This window comes from Gopherus flavomarginatus, chromosome 2 (genome assembly GCF_025201925.1).
Source record: "Gopherus flavomarginatus isolate rGopFla2 chromosome 2, rGopFla2.mat.asm, whole genome shotgun sequence".
Classification (NCBI taxonomy): Eukaryota; Metazoa; Chordata; order Testudines; family Testudinidae; genus Gopherus; species Gopherus flavomarginatus.
The window spans coordinates 242,657,096-242,676,350 of record NC_066618.1 but is presented as its reverse complement, the minus strand read 5'-3'; the positions used below and the strand labels follow the sequence as shown (position 1 = coordinate 242,676,350).

At 40.6% G+C, this 19,255-nt stretch overlaps 1 protein-coding gene and 1 long non-coding RNA gene across 2 annotated transcripts in view; one reads left to right on the top strand and one right to left on the bottom strand.

The window, feature by feature from the left end:
* LOC127045431 (uncharacterized) overlaps window positions 1-19,255 on the top strand; it is a 104,360-nt gene that overhangs the window by 8,887 nt on the left and 76,218 nt on the right. Inside the window, exon 2 of the long non-coding RNA XR_007772701.1 lies at window positions 11,203-11,328. This is a non-coding gene — a long non-coding RNA (uncharacterized LOC127045431). The remainder of the gene's footprint in view (window positions 1-11,202; window positions 11,329-19,255) is intronic.
* Window positions 15,477-19,255, bottom strand: part of KCNB2 (potassium voltage-gated channel subfamily B member 2) — a 304,602-nt gene continuing 300,823 nt past the window's right edge. Inside the window, exon 4 of the mRNA XM_050940720.1 lies at window positions 15,477-19,145. Within this exon, the coding sequence (XP_050796677.1) occupies window positions 16,974-19,145 (2,172 nt within the window). The 3' untranslated portion in view covers window positions 15,477-16,973. The remainder of the gene's footprint in view (window positions 19,146-19,255) is intronic.

Genomic DNA, 19,255 nt, shown 5'->3' with positions numbered 1-19,255 from the left:
GGTCTCGGGGATAAGGTAGGATATAAGTTAAAGGGTTTAATCTGTCACCTGCTAAGACCTGGGGGCGCCCAGGGTCTCCCGGTAAGGAATGGGACAGGGACAGTCATAGGATAAGGTAGCGTGCACGCCTTTAGAATGCATTCTGGTTGCATTCTCGGTAATTGGAAAATCTTTGGAATGGATCCACTAACTAAAGGTAAACTAAAAGATATTGTACAATAGACTGGCCTCAATATCAGCTGGAGGATCAGAAACGGTGGCCACCGGAGGGTACAATTAATTATAATACGATCCTCCAACTTCTTTTATTTTGTCAGTGAACTGGTAAATGGAATGAGCATATGTATGGTCAGATATTTATGTCATTATGGGACAGAATAGATATTTTGAAGCAGTGTAATTTGATTCCAACAGGCTTAGGGAAGAGTTGTGAAAATGTTTAAAACTCATTATTTACTGTAATAGCAGGAGCGGGGTCACATTCGGCCACAGCACCCCCATTGTATGGTGACAAAGTCCCCTCAGCCCCGCCAGTTGAGCCCGCCATAGGTTTGTACCCTTTAATTACTGAAACCTGAATCACTCGCAATGCTACGGCTACTCACGAGTTAACCACTATGCAGGTGTACTCTCATGTTCCTTTTAATCCTGTGGATCTAGCGGCTTTCAAAGCGCAGGCATGGGAATTCTCTACCAATCCCTCCCGATTTATTTCAGTTTTTGAAGGCTGTCTGGTTAGTCATAAACCTGACTGGGATGACTGCCAGGTACTTCTGTGAACACTCCTCTCTGAAGTGGAGCGAAACCAGGTTTTAGCTAAGGCACGGGCAGAAGCAGAACGGAGATATGAGCAAAGTCTTGATGCTTAGAAGGAGGCCAGGGAGGAATTACAGAAAATTATAGATAAATTACTGCAGTGTGGGGTATTACAGGAGTGTCACTCAGCATGGAATACCCCTATCTTACCAGTCCAGAAACCTGACGGCAGTTATCGATTGGTGCAGGACTTCAGAGCAGTCAATGAGCGGGTTAAGACTCTACACCCCCTCATGCCCAACCCATAGACACTGCTAGCCTCTGTGGGGGGACAGTATTCATGTTTCTCAGTTTTTGATTTAAAGGATGCCCCAGTCCCAGGAAATTTTCTCCTTCGAATGGGAAGACGCGAACAGGAATAAAAGGCAGCTGTGTTGGACGGTGCTGGCACAAGGATTTAAGAACTCCCCTCTTCGGCCAAGCTTTATCTCGGGACTTGGAAGAATGGGGAAATGAGAACAAAGTCCTTCTCCTGCAGTACGTTGATGATTTATTAATAGCAGCAGTGGGACTAGAAGTGTGTCTCCAGGCAACCGTAAGTCTTTTAAACTTTCTCGGGCTGCGGGGGTATCGCGTGTCAAGAAATAAAGCCCAAATTGCCCTCCCCGAAGTACGTTACCTAGGCTTCCAGATCAGACAAGGGGAACGCCAGCTCTCAAGGGGGAGGCTTGAAGCTATTTGTTGAGTCTCTACTGCCCGGAATCGCAAGCAGCTCAGAGCATTCCTGGGAATGGCAGGATTTTGCCGCATATGGATTCCAGATTTTGGACTACTAGCTAAGCCACTGTATGAATGTGTTAAAGGGACCGATCAGGAACCATTTTACTGGACAACAGAGGCAAATAATGCCTTTGCCTTAATAAAAAGAAAATTGATGGAAGCCCCAGCCCTGGGTCTGCCCGATCTTTCTAAGCCCTTTCAATTGTATGTACATGAACGAAAGGGGGTGGCCCTCGGACTCCTTACACAGTTATTGGGCTCTTGGAAACGTCCAGTGGCTTATTTCTCCAAACAATTGGATCAGGTTGCTAAAGGGTGGCCGGCATGCTTACGGGCAGTTGCAGCTACAGCTCTGGTGTTAGAGGAAGCAGAAAAACTAACTTTGGGGGGCGCTGTTCAAGTATACACTCCACACATGATACAAGCCTTACTGGACACAAAGGGGGGGTCTCTGGCTCACTCAAGCTCGGGTAGCCCGATATCAGGCTAAGCTCTTAGAGAACCCCGAAGTTACCCTGCAGGCTTGCCCCTCCCTTAACCTGGCCACCTTGCTGCCAGAAACAGAGGGCCAAGAACATGACTGCTTGGAAGTTATAGATGCCCAGTATTCCAGCCATCAGGATTTGGAAGATCAGCCTCTCCTTAACGCAGACTATGAGTGGTACACGGATGGCAGTAGCACTGTTGTAAGTGGACTTAGAAGGGCGGGCTATGCTGTTGTGTCTCTCCATGAAACTGTGGAGGAAAAAAGCCTGCCCCCCTCCCGGGACCTCAGCCCAGCTAGCTGAAATAGTGGCTTTAACTCGTGCGCTTAAATTGTCAAAAGGAAAAAAAGTTAATATCTTCACTGAACTTCCTCGAGCCCAGGGGTATAGATACCTCCTTGTCCTGGTGGATTGTTTCAGTGGGTGGCCTGAAGCTTTTCCTTGCCGAAATAACACTGCTAAGACTGTGGCTCTTAAACTTGTTAAAGAGATTTTTCCTAGATTTGGCCTGTCTCGATGAATGGAGTCTAACCAGGAACACACTTCACCTCAAAAATTGTCCAGAATGTCTCGGATATCCTCCAGCTCAACTGGAAACTTCACACCCCTTGGAGGCCACAGGCCAGTGGAGTGGTAGAGCGCACTAATCAGACACTCAAGAGGCACCTAGCCAAAATATGTCAGGAAGCGTCTTTAAAGTGGCCTGATGCCCCCTGCCTTTGGTTTTACTCCACATTAGGGCTCGTCCTAAGGGTAGAACTGGTTTAAGCCCCTTCGAGATTATGTTTGGAAGGGCATGGCCTATGAATAGTATCCCGATCCTGCTAGGGGATTGGGAGGCTGGGTGTGGATATTTGTCTCAGAATATGTGTTCTCTGTCTGCTGTTTTATGTTCTTTTTACAAGTACGTTAAGGACTCTCAGCCACTCCCTTTGGATGCACCTATCCATTCCCTACAGCCTGGTGACTTTGTCCTCTTCCGTACCTGGAAGGACGAACCCTTCCTGGAAAAGTGGAAAGGACCCTATCTCGTCTTACTGGTTTCCCACATGACGGCTAAAGTAGAGGGACACAGGAGCTGGATTCACTACTCCCGACTAAAAGCTGTAACTCCACCGCAGAATCCGGACCCCGAGCAGTGGACCATTCAGCCGACCGGAACCGGAGCATCGGGAGATTTGGGACTCAAGTTATTATTTAAACGCAAATAACTCTAATTTGGCCATGTTTTTAATACTTGTATGGGTGTTTACTGTTTCTGGACAGCTGGCCCCTTTATCCTTCCGCTCCCCAGAAAATAACTGGTGGGCCCTTTTAGCTGTCACAGCCTCTGATTCTTCCCACTTTTGGATAGGGAGCGGTTACACTTTAGGGTCTGTATTTACTACTTGTTTTGTGGGGGTGGCTATGCCCTTGCAAGAAATTCACAAATATACTAAACTTGCTGGTTTCAATATTAAATTGACAGCTGGGCATCTGTCTCGGTTTGGTTCTATATCAAGTCCTAAGACCTATACAAACCAGCATTGTCTTCAGATTAGGCTAATGGCCATGTCCTCAAATGTTACTTCCTGTTTTACTATTGTAGGGGCACGGAAGGTTGATACTAATTTAACCAACCATGAGATGAATTGTTCTGTTTCCCCAACCCTGACTTCTTATTTTTTTTGCACACTTATACCTTCCCCGTGGGTGGTTTTTGCTCTGCGGACTAACTGCATTTACCTATGTCCCAGCTAACAGTTCGGGAGGCTCTTGTTCTCTCGGACGATTAACCATGGGTGTTGTCCCTGGCCATGCTCTAGTTTTAGAGACACCTGGACCTACCCGAGCCCGGAGGGCTCGGCGTGGCCTGCCTCTGGACGAAACGTGATTCTAAGGTAAACTTGGTGTCTAAATCTCAGGCCATAGCCCTTGCTACTTCATTGATCGGAGTCCCAGGCCTGGCCTTAGATGCAGAGCTCCAGCTTGCTAAAGTGGCCTGTGCTCTCGCCAAGTCCATTAATTTAACTTCCACTTTAATCCCTGACTTGGCCTCGGAGCTCACAGGGGTCCGAGAAGGGGTACTCCAAAATCGCGCTGCAATAGACTACCTCCTCTTAAGGCATAATCATGGCTGTGAGGAATTTAAGGGTCTCTGTTGCTTTAACCTTTCTGATCACAGCCAAAGCATTGAAAATAGACTGGCTAAGTTGCGTGACATTGTCACTCACATAACGCAAAATAGTGACAATAATTGGTGGGGTTCTTGGGGTTTTGGTAATTGATTTGGGTGGCTTAAAAGCATTTTTACCTCCCTGCTAGTGGTAATAGCAATTGGTTTGCTCTTCTGCTGTGGTCTGCAGATAGGAGTGCCTTGCTGTAAAGGTTGTCTTTCTGCCCTCCATCAGCCAACAGAAATGTACCCCCTTAGGGCAGTCTCGCTGCCAACATCAGGTGGCTTGCCCTTTGACCTTATTCTAAGTAATGAATATGAGAAAACTCAACGAAAGGCCTTTTGAGTATTCTCAAAGGGGGGATTGTTGGGAGGTGCAGGGCTCCAGGTAACTGGCAATATGGCATGGGGTTAAAAGTTTAGATTCTCAGGCCTGCCATCGCCCTCGAATTGCCCCTTAGATTAATCAATATGTTCCTTTAAAGCTAGCATGAGTACATGTAATCATTTATCATTTTCTTGTGTTCTTTTGTTTATGGTACAAGATGTAATCGATCGGGGTGGGGGGGTCAGTAGTATGGGTTAAGGATATAGTTAATTAAAAGATCCGGTAGTTAATGAATTGTAAATGATGAATTGTAGCACCTGTGAACATCTTTGTAAACAAGTAAGGTATATAAGACATGGCAACGGATAGTGATTCGTGCATGATCTGAGATTTTATATCTCCTTGCACCTTATTTGACTCAAATAAAGATACTTGCTTCTCCACTCCGGTGTGGTCATTGGGGATATGCACACTGGGCAAACGAACCCCAACTGTTGCCCCCCTGCAACAATTATGTAGTTGAAGTTATAAGTATTGGTTGTATACTGTCTGTATTTCAAATTGGTGCTGCAGTTCTAAAAATGAAGAGGATTAAGATGAATGTTGTTCAGTGCTACGCTCCAGCTAATGACAGCAAAGAGGAGGACAAAGATTATTTTTACAACAGACTTAGAGGCACTGTGACAATGCGGTTCTGGCAGGACCCAACTGAGAGTGCCAGTTCAGGACCAATTGCTCAAACAGGGCAGTTACAGCCCTAGGCTGGGGTTTTTTCACCTCTAAGGCAAACCAAACCAGGCAGACAAAAATGACTTCAGTTTCACCCCACTGGCTGACCACAAGTCACACAAGCAATTTCCTTAGACACTCCAGGATTCCAGTTTCACCATCAGTGCCACTCGTCCTGGGGATGAATGGTTATGAAAACCAACACTCCAGTAAAAGAAAAAGGTTCTCTCGATCCCAAAGGACCAAGCCCCAGACCCAGGTCAATAGACACATCAGATCTTACCCACAAATCACGTTGTTGCCAATCCTTTAGAATCTAAAATCTAAAGGTTTATTCATAAAAGGAAAAAGATAGAGATGAGAGCTAGAGTTGGTTAAATGGAATCAATTACGTACAGTAATGGCAAAGTTCTTAGTTCAGGCTTGTAGCAAAGTCCCTCCAGAGGTAGGAAGCAGGATTGAAGACCAAAATGGAGATGAGGCATCAGCCTTATATAGGCACTTCCAGGTGTAAGAACACTTCTTTGTTCTTACTGTGGAAAATTACAGCAAAATGGAGTTTGGAGTCACATGGGCAAGTCCCTGCATACTTTGCTGAGTTACAAGGCGTATCTGCCTCCTCTCAATGGGTCAGTTGTGTAGCTGATGGTCCTTAATGGGCCATCAAGCAGGCTAAGCAGAGCTAACACCAACTTGTCTGGGGTGTTTCCCAGAACTGCAGCACCAATTTGAAATACAGACGATATACAACCAATACTTATAACTTCAACTACATAATGATACAGACATACAGACTGCATAATCATAACCAGTAACCCATAACTTGGTCTTAGACACCTTATATGACCCCCTTTACATAGGATTTGGTGCCACTACAGGACCTTGGTTGCAAACCATGTTCTATATGGTCCCAGTTTATATCAATAACGTCACACTATGCTACCAAGATCTATGTGCTTTATGCATTAAGTAGCCCTGAGGTTAAAAATCAACACAAAAAGGCTCTTCAGTACAAGAAAGTGTCTACATATGTGTTTGTACAGTACATAACACAATGGGACCCTGATCCTGAATGGTGCTTCTACAGTGATATAAAACAATAATAGTAGGAATTACACATGCACATTAAAGGGCAGAATTTGGCCCTAAATCTTTATTTCATTGTTTAACAGATCAGACATAGAAATTCAAAAACAGCTTTCATTTTGGAGAGGAAAATGTTGAATGCATTAAATTCTAAATGATATAGACTCTCTAATACCTCTACATATTGAAAAAATACTTTTTCGTATACAAAGTATGTTTGGTTATATCAAAAACTGTTATTAAAAGAAAACAAGTACAAGTTGTTCCTACTGCTGTTTTCATCTGAGTAGTGTCCAGATTATCTTTCTTTCAGAGTTGTGGGCGGTGGAGGAAGCTGGGTTCATCCTCCAGGCAGAGGATGCCAGGGTTCCAAGTGTTAAGGCTAACCTTGTCAGAAGTGTGCAATAATTTTGGATGCTCAGGCTTCCTAATATTTATTTGTCAGAGGTGTCAAGCACCTAAAACTCCCATTAAGTTGAATTGGAATCCTGGGTGCTCAGCACCTCTGAAAATCAGCCTGCAGGTGTCCCAGTTTGGGTGTCCAAAAATCAAGGCACCCAAGATTAATTGACACGGCTGAAAATTGAAGACACTGCTAAATCTCTCTAGGCTTCCCTTTCCTCATCTGTAAAATGGGGATAATAATATTTACCCATTTGTACAGTGCGGAGATATTTGATCTATAAAAATGCAAGATGGTAGTAGTAGTAATGTTATAAAGAGACAACAAACAGCGTAGAAGCCCTGTATTTACTTTCTAGGAAAAATAATCGATTCTGACTTCATTTGCATAGTTGTTTATTTCCTTGCACATTTTCTGCTAGAGCTCCCGGTATGATATTGTAAAATAATGAAATCTAAAGACACTATGGATTATTGTATTGGTATGTATGCAATGTTTAATGTAAGGTGGCTTCATGCAGAGAACTGAAATGAGACACAGATGATTCATTTACACATTTATTTACTATCTTGCTTATTCTGTCAGACTGAAATGGAGAACAATGCCATTCATTTTACAGACATTTGACAAAAATCAAACAGGTATTCTGATGTTGAACAATTGTACAGACTACCACATGCATATTAATATGTTGATTGGTGCAGAAATATTTAGTTGATTAGCAAAATCTAGTTTAGCAAAAAAAAAATCACAGTTCCTTTTTTATGAAGTTAAAATGCAGCTGATATGGAGACATTGATACAAATATCATTAAATGTGAGAAGTTATTATACTAATGCTGTAAGGTGGGGAGCTGAAAAAAGTAAACTATTGTTAAATGATATTATCTGCTGAAAGAAATGAAATCAAAACATCTCTAGTAAATATAATAATAATGAAACAAAGCATGTTTGATGCAATTACCATTGCAAAATGCCCTATAATTCCCAACTGCACCCCAAGACAAGCAACATGTGAAGCAAAAGCAGCAAATTCTCCCACAAGTCTGGGGCATTTTGTAAAGGCAGATGAATGAGGTTAGACAAGACTTATCACATTATGCCTTTATCATCTAGCAACAGTTTTTTGTAAAGAAAGAGAATTGTTGTTAACAGAGCATTTTAGAATGAAATGCTGCTAATCCTGTAAAATGGAACAAGGTGAGGACGCTGCTATTGTGCCGAGAGAACTTGAAAAAATACTGTTGTGCTTTTTTTTTTCTGCAGCATTCAGAGCATTCACAAAAGAATACAAAGTAAAATTAATTAAACTCAATAAAACTAATTATAATACATGCTACTGAACCTAATACAATAAATAACTTCTAAAGATGAAATAATACATATTTTAGTTGATATTTACAATGATCTTAAAATAACAGGATATGTAGTCAACTCTCAACTTCTTTGTACACTAATCCCTAAATGTTTCATTTTATATGCATGACTCCCCTTAACTTTAACGGGAGTTATGGCTAAAACTCTGCATAACTCTTTGAAAATACAAAGGTATAAATCCAAAACTCAGCCTCTAGCAAATGTGCCCTTCATTGTCCCACAACAAGCTTTTTTATTTTTCCATTTTGCAACATGTGATAGATACTGTTTGATTTGCCTAAAGTCATAATAGGTTGCCCAATTTTTCAGTTCTACACAGGCAAAACTCTCATTGGCTTCCTCTATAGAGACTGCAGGAACAGGAATAATGGCCCAGATCCTAAAAAGGTATTTAGGTGCCTAACTTCCATTGGGTCTAAATACTTTTGAGGATCTGGGCCAACATATTTTGTTTTCTGAATTTCTAGCTCAAGTAGCAGTATAAAATATATGTACTTCCCCCTGCAATTGTAAAAACAGTAAACGTCATTTTTAAAACTGATGAGTCGAAGAGGGCTATCCTACACGCTTATTTCAGATAGGCACAAATATACTGTTCAAGGGCCTGATTGTCCACCACTTTGTGTAGCCATTTATACTTGTGAAAAGTAGGTGTAATGCACCTCAGGCCTGAGTCTGTTCTCATTCACACCAGTGTAAGCCAAGAGTAATTCTACTGAAGACAAGGGGTTACATGCTAAATGTATAGGCACCACAGGATGCCCATTCCATTAGCTCCACCACTAGCCTACCATAGTGACTTGGTAACATTTCACACCCAGTTTGCATGGGTAAATGACTACCGAAGGTGTAAAGTACTGGAGAATCAGGCCTGAAATGCTAATCTCGACTGTCACAAGATCAAACCATAAGCTAATGTCATACATGGGCTTCCTCAGTTCACTTCACTTGGAATAACTAGGAATGTAGGTGGTGAGAATTTCCTTTTCACAAATGGTCAAATCCAACTTTTCTTACGCACAAGTAGTTCCACTGATTTCAAATGGCGCAATTTGCATGAGTAAGAGGAGCAGGACCTGTCAAGGACTGCAGGATTGGCTATGTCCCTGAAAAGTGATGATTGGTATTCAGATATCTTTCCTGATAGAGAGATAAGAGGGTACTCAGATACAAAAGTTTGAAGAATCAGGCCTTTCAAGAGTACACTTTTATTGTCACACTCCTGACATTTTCTGTCAGACTCTGTATAAATACTTCAGTGTCTATATTGCAATTAAACACCTATGGCTGGCCTGTGTCAGTTGATTTGGACTTGCAGGGCTCGAGCTGCTGGGCTGTAAAACTGCAGTGGACGTTTGGGCTTGAGCTGGAGCCCAGGAAGAGAAGAATGAGGGGGGAGTTGATAGCTGCCTTCAACTACCTCAAGGGGGGTTCCAAAGAGGATGGAGCTAGGCTGTTCTTATTGGTGGCAGATGACAGAACAAGGAGCAATGGTCTCAAGTTGCAGTAGGAGAGGTAGGTTGGACATTAGGAAAAACTATTTCACTAGGAGGGTGGTGAAGTACTGAAATCGGTTACCTAGGGAGCTGTGGAATCTCCATCCTTAGAGATTTTTAAGGCTTAGCTTGACAAAGTCCTGATTCGGATGATTTAGTTGGGGTTGGTCTTGCTTTGAGCAGGGGGTTGGACTAGATGACCTCCTGAGGTATCTTCCAACCCTAATCTATGATTCCATGACCCTATGAGGGGGCAGGGTCCAAGAGCCCAGGCTCCAGCCTGCGTCCAGATGTCTACACCACAGTTTTACAGCCCCACGACCTGAGCCCCATGGGCTCACGTCAAGTGACATGGGCCAGTCTCAGGTGTTTAACTGCAGTGTAGATATGCAAGTGACCTTTGAAGACACTGTAATTTAGGATACTCATTTTGTTTTAGTGTTCATGCTGAGTCTTATTCTTCCTTCTGATCACTGTGTGTGTCTCCCATTGAAGTCAATGGAGGATTTAAGTGTTACCTGAGGGTAAAATTCAGCCCAATGAAATTAATTGCCCAGACCACTCTTTTGTTCAGCAGAGATTTTATGAGTGTTTACATTAACCATAAGAGTACAGACAATGCATAGAGTGATGAAACATCACTATTAAATTTAATTAGCAAATTTGGGCAGCATAATGTTTTATTTTGAATTTGGTGAATTAATTAGTATTGTGTTCTCTGGGAAATTTTAATTAAGAAGATCAATATTCATTGGCGTTAGTCCCCAACTCTACAAAGGGATCAGCACGGTCCTCTATTAGCCGTCATAAAGGAAATTAAATACCAAAATAATCATTAAAGTAATAGTACAGAGCCGTATGATACCACTGATGTTTTAGAAAAAATTCTCATTGAAGCTAATGGGTAATTCTGCTTAAATCAGTGGGCCATTTCTCAAAGGTATTATTTACACTCCTGGCAAAGGAAACACACAGACTCACCCCTTTATACTAGTATGACATCTCATATGGTATAACCATGTTCTTTGGGCTGACATCAGTGTTCATGAAGCCATCATGTGATGCAACCAGTATTGCCAGTATTACCAGTATTACTGCCTAGTATCTAATCTCTGTTCCCTAAGCAGAGTGATGGAGAAGCTGGGAAAGAGTCACCTCCAAGAACATATGGCCTGCATTAGAATCCTAGATCCTTTTCAACTAGGGTTTAGACCACACACTGTACTGAGATGGCTTAGGTTGATGATTTCCTCTAGTCCATGGACAAGGGACAAACATCCATACTTATGCTGCTTGATTTCTCAATAGCTTTCAACAGTCAACTGAAAATTGCTTCTATTATGCCATAAAGACCTGTTAGGGGTGAGCAAATCCACTGAGCTTCTTAGAATGATCATAGAGGGTGGTGATGGGAAACTGCACCTTTGCTGCCACAGGCCTCACTTGGGCAGTGTTGCGAGACTCTAACCTATCTTATTCAAAATATATGTAAAATTGTTTGGAGAGAGTGTGAGACAAATAGCTTCAAATACCAATATCTAGAGATGGCATCCAGCCCTGTTTGTTCCTCAGATCAAATACTAACAATGCCACCTCCTATGTACCCAGCACCTAAAGGAGATCAGTGCCCGGATGAAAAGCAGCCACCTGAAGCTAACCTCTGAGGAAATGGAAGTGACAGTGGGAAAGTGAGTCTCTTTGAAAATCTACCCAAAACCTGCTCATCAGCCTCAGGTGAGTGGATCTACCAGCACTTATCATATAAACAGTCAATAGCCTTGGAATCATCCTGGCATTTTTACTTCTCTGATATGCACAAATAGCAATTAAAGCCTTCCAGAAACACCAGCTTCTATTTATGCCTTTACCCGCACCTATTGTATGCTGACTTCATTAGATTGCTTGACTGCTACAATACATGTGTTAACAGGAAATGAGGGCAACAGCTTTGAAACAGCTCTGTCCGGTTCAAAGTGTGGCAAGTATTCTGGTGTTCTGGATACTACACTGGTTCATCACTGAATACAGGATGAAATTTAACTCCCTTCCATGAGCGATTACACTGAGAATGAATCTCCCTGTTTGCAAGACAAAATGCAAGACTTCTCCCTTCATGATAAATTTCCTTAATAAATAAATAATAATGAATTTCTCTATATATTTGCACAGCCATATCTGTCATTTGGGGGTAATGGGAGGAGAAGCAAAGCTCAACAATGAGACTTTACTGTGAGTTTATTTTTCAGGAAAGTGTTCAAATATTATAATAAGCATGGCGTACATGCCCAAGTAGACAGACTAGGTAGATGGAGACATAATTCACTGGTTTGAGACTCTCAGTGAAGAACCATAGGAACTGCTGTACAAGACTATAGGTAAGTTAGGGTCAGAATTAGAGCCTTAATGCTATATTTCATACCCATATTTTCCTCATTATATATGTATAAGAACAACTGATTTTTTTTAATTGACAACATGCCTTGTTTACTTACAGTTTCTCTGCCTTTCTTTCCTTTATTGCATTTGCACTTCCTGGTGGACCTGGGCTGGCTACTGTGAGACAGCCTCTTTCTGCCATTGTTTCATTTAAAATGTTTTACACGATCATATCTTTTCATTGCCATCAAAGGCAAAATTGTGCATTAATGAAAATAAACATGTAATCAGTTATGGTGGGAGCCTTTATCAGGCCAATCTGCAACTTTCCCCATTGACTTTGCTTGCAGTTTGGCCTGATAATGACAACAGAATTGAGCCCTTGTGTCAAAGCTATTTTAAAAAGGCAGTAGCTTAAGCAGTTAATGAACTACTATGCAAGCACAAGAACTTCAAAGTTCAAATTGTTTTAAATTCAATATTCCATGAAATTCTTAAAGAGTCTAAACATTGTATTCAGGATTCTCTCATTTCTAATTCATTTTGCTTGAAAACATAACTAATTTCTATTTCTATTTTCACTTATATATTTGGGATTTAGTTTCAGGATAAACATAATTCTAAATAGACATAAAAAATCTTAAACAAGCTTCTGATCCATATGTATAAAAAACAACCATTAAAACATGCCAATGTTTTTAATTTAGAAGAAACCAGATGATATCTATTGTTAATAGGAACTAAGAAACCAATTACTGCTTTGATTTAAAGGTTAGAAACAAAAATACAAGGTTTTAGATACATATTTTTGCTTATGTAGTATGGCAGTGGAAATAAATAGCTGTTCAGCTCAGTTGCTTTGGTGTTGTATCAGATGGCAAACCACCTCTTTAACCTTAGCAATGTTTGACTTCTAAACCCAGTTGTGAAATGAGAACGCAGTGCATTATATTGGTGCATCAGCATAAGGGTTCACACGTTCTATAAAATGAAGTTTAAAAGGTTTTTTGTGTTTATTAAAAAAGGTGGTGTTGGTTTATACAAATTGTGTAGTGCAATAACTTTATCCTCCATATTATATTCTTAAGATTATATGTTTCCTATATAACCATAGTTTATCATATATTTACTTTGCACTTTTTGCAATATATTACTTTCTACCCCTCATCTGGAATAGCGTCATTTAGACAATCAGAATATGTTCTGATTGATATGTAAATCTCTTTTAAACATGTAAGTTTGGCTAAAATATGGAAAATTAATCACAATTTTGATTCAGGATTCTGAAATCAATGTAAAAATTTAAAAAATACTCTTTGTCTATGTTTCAAAATCATCTTCATGAATGATCTTCATGTTCCAGGGATGCCAGACTCCAGTTTCAGTTGCAAGGCTGTGCGTGTAAATCTGGAGTTACCAGAGTCCCTCTGTTTATACTAGTGTAGAATCTGGCTCCAAAACTCTAAAAGGTCTCCTTCTATTGTAATATATGGCAAATGGGAGCAGAATTGGGTCTGAAATGGCTCAGAAGTCTCAGGAAAAGCAGAAAAAAATGTAGGTCAAGTAGTTTTGCATTATTTTAAATGGATTAATTTTACTGAATCAAATCACTCATGACCATGCTTCCTCTGTTGGAGGAAGGCCCAGTCCTGCAGCCTTTACTCAGGTCAATATTTTAATTTGGAGTTTTGCATGAGTTAGGTGTTCAGGACTGGGACCCTTGCTTCTAGGCTAGGCTGGAAATGCCCATTGTGCAAGCCTGTGTTCCTGGAAATATAATTCAGCATGATCAACACTGTGTTACATGAACTAGACTATCATAAAAAACATTTCTATAGCCTGATCCTTCTGCCCTCAAGATTTCTAAAATTACTGTGACTGTTATTAATGAGAACTGCATTGGCTTTGCCTGTTCAATTCCAAACTTCTGTGCTTCTCTGAAAATGTTTCAAATACGAGGGCCAATAAGGGCCCAGTCTTGTGACCTTTACTCAGTCAAAGCTTTCACTGACTTTACTAGGGGCCAAATCTCAAAGTCCTTACTTTGTTTTATTCAGTCCTTATTTGGCCAAACTCCCATTGGTTTCAGTGGGAATTTGCCTGCACAAGACATGAGGACTTGATTCTACACCCACTGAGTTCTCAATGACTTTACGAGGAGCAAAATCAGGACCTGATAAAGGACTGATTTAACTCAGGAGAGACTTAAGGATTAAAGCTCCAATGAGCTCCACATGATCAGACTCCTGCTCCTGTACAGAAAGCCACTGACTTCAAAGGGGCTCTGACCATGTTCAGAGGTCGACCTGTGTGGAGCACATTGCAGCATCAGAACCCTAGACCTGGGGGTTAGCCTGAACAGAGTCATTAACTTGAATGGGAGTTTTCCCTAGGTTAAGACTAAAGGACTGGGCTCCATTTGGACTAAACTTGGTTTTCATTTTGTTGGCTAGAACCTAAAGGCAGATCAAATAGGATTGTGTGATTTCACAAAACTATAAATAGAAAATACGCACTGACCAACACTTCAAGCATATAAAATGCACTGGCATTTAGTCTGAGTCATTGAAAATGTCTATCAGTAAACAATAAACATAAATATAGAAGATTAACAACTAGCAAACATTCAAGAGATAAGTTTTGGAACAGTGAAACAAATGGTTGAAAAGTGTTCAGCAGAGTGCCATGGAAATAGGTAAAATTATATGTAGCAATAGGGTTACGTGGACTGCAATGAAGGACAGAAAGGGCATTTTTATTTTGAGAATTAATGACCAGACACTGATTGGGAGAAATGATATAGTACGCCAAGGTTTCAAATCACACAAGAAACACATGGACTCATTTTGGTTAACCAAAAAAAAATCCTTAAAAGACCAACAATTAAAGATTTTCCTATTTTAAACCAAGGAACTATGCCATGCTTATTATTTGGTCCAGTCAATTGAACAGGTATTTGGGGTTCTATCCGGCAGCCCTTACATGGGTGAGACCTGAGTAAGCTCTGCATGGTTATCTCTGTAGTCTTTTGGGGAAGGCAGCTTTGTAACAAAAATGTTCTCTCTTCTAAGAGAAGTACATCATAGACCGGACTGTCCCACTCACTTAAGAGAGGGGCAACTCTGCTTAAGTGAATGGAATCACATGGCTGGATCCTCAGCTTCTGTAAATTGGCCAAGCTCCACTGAGATGAAGAGAGCTATGCTGATTTACACCAGTTCTCTTTCTCAAGTACTTTTATGGCTTCCATTACCACAATATGTTAGAGCCTCATTAGCTTTAATATATTTTTCCTTAGAAGACGTCTGTGAGCATTGTTTTTCCTATTTTACAGATGGGGAACTGAGGCACAGAGGGGTTAAATGACTTGCCTAAAGTCACACAGGAAGTTTGTGGTAGAACAAGGGACTGAGCCTAGGTCTCTCAAGTACAAGGCTACCTCCCTAACCTCTGGAAAATCCTTCATCTCAGGCAAGGAGCTCGTACACACCATTGTAAGACCACTGTCAGTAAGAAGAGCATCAGGCTCTATATTTCTGAAGTAATCAGAGGAAAATATAAAAATTAAATTATTTGTTTTGACAAGGAAAAATATTGGCTAGTTTACATTATTGTGAATCTGCTTATTCATCAGACATATGGAGATTTATGAAGTGAAAAAATCTACTGGAGGAGAAAAAATGAATAGCTTCATTCATGCAGGAGTTTCATTGGTGCATTATAAGCTAGGTTTGGGTTCAGCATCTTTCCCAAGGCTGAGACAGAGCTCAAGTACACCCTAAAAATAAAGATGCTTTGTTATCGGGGGGAAAGGGGTGGCTGATATTTTCCTGTAATTAAATGCTTTTTTTCTGTTTATCCATGGAGTGGCAATGGCAACAACCTTCAACTGCTCCTCTGCCCTGCAGCTGGAATATGAACCCCATAGTTAAAGAGAAAAGAGAACTGTAGGTTAAAGGGGGAAAATGCTAAAAAAGGGCCCTCAGGAGATCATCAAATAAAACAAAAGAAAGAAAAAAATTATTCAGCAAACATAAGAATTGAAAATAATTGTACTGAGAGTGAGAACTCTTTGGATATAAACTGTTTCATTCTTAATGGCCATTTGGCCCTATTTATTGCCACAGCAATAATTGTATGGTTTGTATTCTTATTTTATGATGGGGCATTGTTATAAATCATGAAATTTTGGCAGTGCTTATATAAAATATCAAATGCTTCAATTCTGGTCATTAAATCTATACTTTTTCTCAAGAATCCTTAATTTAAATTACAAATGCAACAACAAAGTTTATGCAAATAAAAATACTATGATTTACAGCACAGATAAACTAAAAATACTGTAGTCCCTTAAATAAACAAATATACTCATGAGCTTTTTAACAGAAAGCAAGATATGTGAGATGCTTTAAGCAGAAGTTGCAATTTTGCAACATAAGTCTGTACAAATCCTCCAGGCAATGTGCTGTGAAGGAAGTACCTGTGTCCCAGGAAACTTGATGTCCACAGATCCTTGATAACAGTAGCTCCCCCCCGACCCCAAACTATTTACAAATATATTCATTTTGCAAGCTCAAAGCACCTTGTTTCACATCATTATGAATGCATGCATTGACTTTTAATCCTTTCATGTGCAAATTCTAAAACTCATTGTAACCAAGAGAAAAAAAAAGTTCACAAAGTTTAAAATCTGTCTACAATCATAAAGTGAAAGGATCAATAATGTCAGACTTTGCAGAACACTGGCTCCTAATAGAGCCCTCTTTATTTTACTCACTGTTCTTGAGTCATTTTTTTTCTCTCTTTTTGTTTGTTTGTTACAAAAAGCAGTCTTGGAACTCTTTACTTAAACAGTACATAAACTAAACAACTCTTCATGCCATGCAAAAACAACAATTTTATGCACTTTTTTTTGTTTTTTGTTTTGAGGCTTCCATGTTTCAGTTACAGGCATTACTAACTGTGGTTTTAAGAAGAGTTTTTTTTATTGCTTTTGTGACTAGTCACATGCTGGTTTCACGTGTAGGACAATAACCAGTTTCTCCTGGATTTGAATGAATTTCTGGAGCAAATAAATGGTTTTCCATTTTGTAACTTTCTTGGTTACTGTCCTTCTTTACTTCACTCCCAGCATGGTAAATGTCTTGAGTACAGTTGTGACCCATGCTTTTGGGTGAAGAAGAGCTGACTCTTGGCTCGTCTGTTAAATGGGTGCCATCATTGTGTTTGTCCCCAAAGCAATTTGTTTTGATATCCTGCTTCTTTTTTTGTTTCACACCAGAGATTTCCATGAAGTCGTCTTCTTCTTCAGTGTCTATTTCAGTGAAGCTTCTCCTCTCTTTTGAAGGGAAAGTGAAAAGCTTCTGTTTGGGAAACAGAGGGGATGATCTTTTAGGAGGTTCCTGGCAAAGCATCGAGGCATCAGCACCCAGCATGATAGGTTTTTCACCTTGGGGTGAATTCTCTTCTAAAAGAATGGTGCTAATATGCTGAGATGTAGACTGTGTAAAGTCTGCTCTTGCTGTTATTGGCAATGGCCTCACAGTACTTGGTGGAGTTTGTGGAGCACTGCCTCTGTTTTCCTTAAAGTTAACTTTAAGGGATCTAGGTTTTAATGGATTGTTACCTTTTAGAGAACTTTTGGGACTTTCCATGGCACTGTCAAAATGCAAATGACCATGCAGAACAGTTTGGGAGCCACAACCATCATTGTTTGCAGCAGTGTCAATTGGCTTATAGTCAAAAGTGACATCTCTAGGGGCAAACAGTTTCTCTCTTGTGAGTGATACAAATTGAGAACTCTTTGTTCTTTGGTTGTCCTCTAGATTAACAGAGTCACTTGGGAATCTCATTTGCAGGTGAGAGCCAAGGGAAGGAGGAAGGGGTGACCTTTCTGTTTCTGTGAAGTCAGTTGCACAACTGGTGAAGCTATCAATGCTAGATGTGCTTCTCATGTCTGTAATGACATCTGTATGTCCAGCTGGCAACTGATCTCTCTGTCCAGTAACCTCTTCCATTTCTATTTCTTCCTCATACTCAGGTGGTTTTACTGGCTGATCCTCGTAGCCAGCATTAAGATTAGGCTGAGACTGAGTTTTAGTAATTTCATTATATAACATCTCTAGTTTTTGAGCACTCAGGTGTTGTGGGCTGGAAGCAGCAGCAGCAGCATTATTTAATTGCTCATTGGAGCCCTGCTGACTAACTTCCTGATATTTGTTCTCATAAGACTTATTTGAACTTGTTTCAGACATTGTCCTTCTGGCCCACTTCCACCTGCTTGGAGATAGGTGGTTATCATCAGGTGTATCCTTTGAATTGGTTGGATCGCCAGGCTTTCCTGTGTCCACTGCTACGTCAATGAGTTCCATACTGCGCGCAAAAGCATCTTTCAGGTTCATGGAGACAATGCTTCCATTTCTTTTAGCTCGCTCAAGTGCCTCTCTTCTTTTAATGGCCTTTTCCTGCCGTTTTTGCTCTTTGTAAAACTCAGAGAAGTTATTCACAATGATTGGTATGGGCAGGGCTATTACCAGCACTCCAGCAATGCAACACAGTCCTCCAACTATTTTTCCGAGTAGAGTCTTAGGATAAATGTCACCATATCCTACAGTGGTCATAGTGATGGTGGCCCACCAAAACGATGCAGGGATACTGGTAAACTTTGTAGCATCTTCATCCTTTTCAGCAAAAAACACAAGGCTGGAAAAGATCATTATTCCCATTGCTAAAAATAATATCAACAAACCCAATTCATTGTAACTCCGCCTGAGAGTGAAACCTAAAGACTGAAGGCCTGTTGAATGCCTGGCAAGTTTAAGGATCCTTAGTATCCTCATAATACGAAATATCTGAACCACACGTCTGACGTTTTGGAACTGCAGCACACTTTTGTTGGACTCTGTGAGGAAGATGGTGACATAATATGGCAAAATGGCCAGTAAATCAATCACATTTAATGGACCTTTGAAGAACTTCCACTTATTTGGTGAGGACAGGAAACGCAGAAGGTACTCCATAGTAAACCAAGCAATACACACAGCTTCAACATGTGCTAACTGGGGGTTGTCATTTGGTTGTCCAAATTCATCTATTTCTTGAAGCTCAGGTAGTGTGTTGAGAGACAAAGCAATGGTTGACAGTACGATGAACAGAATGGATACAATGGCCAAAATCTGTAAAACAAAATAAACAAGGCTCTGGTTAGCAAACCATCCTGGAAGCTAAAAGTGAAGGTATTTGTAAGTGGCTGCTTGTATTATTTAAAAAATGTGTTATGTGCTCC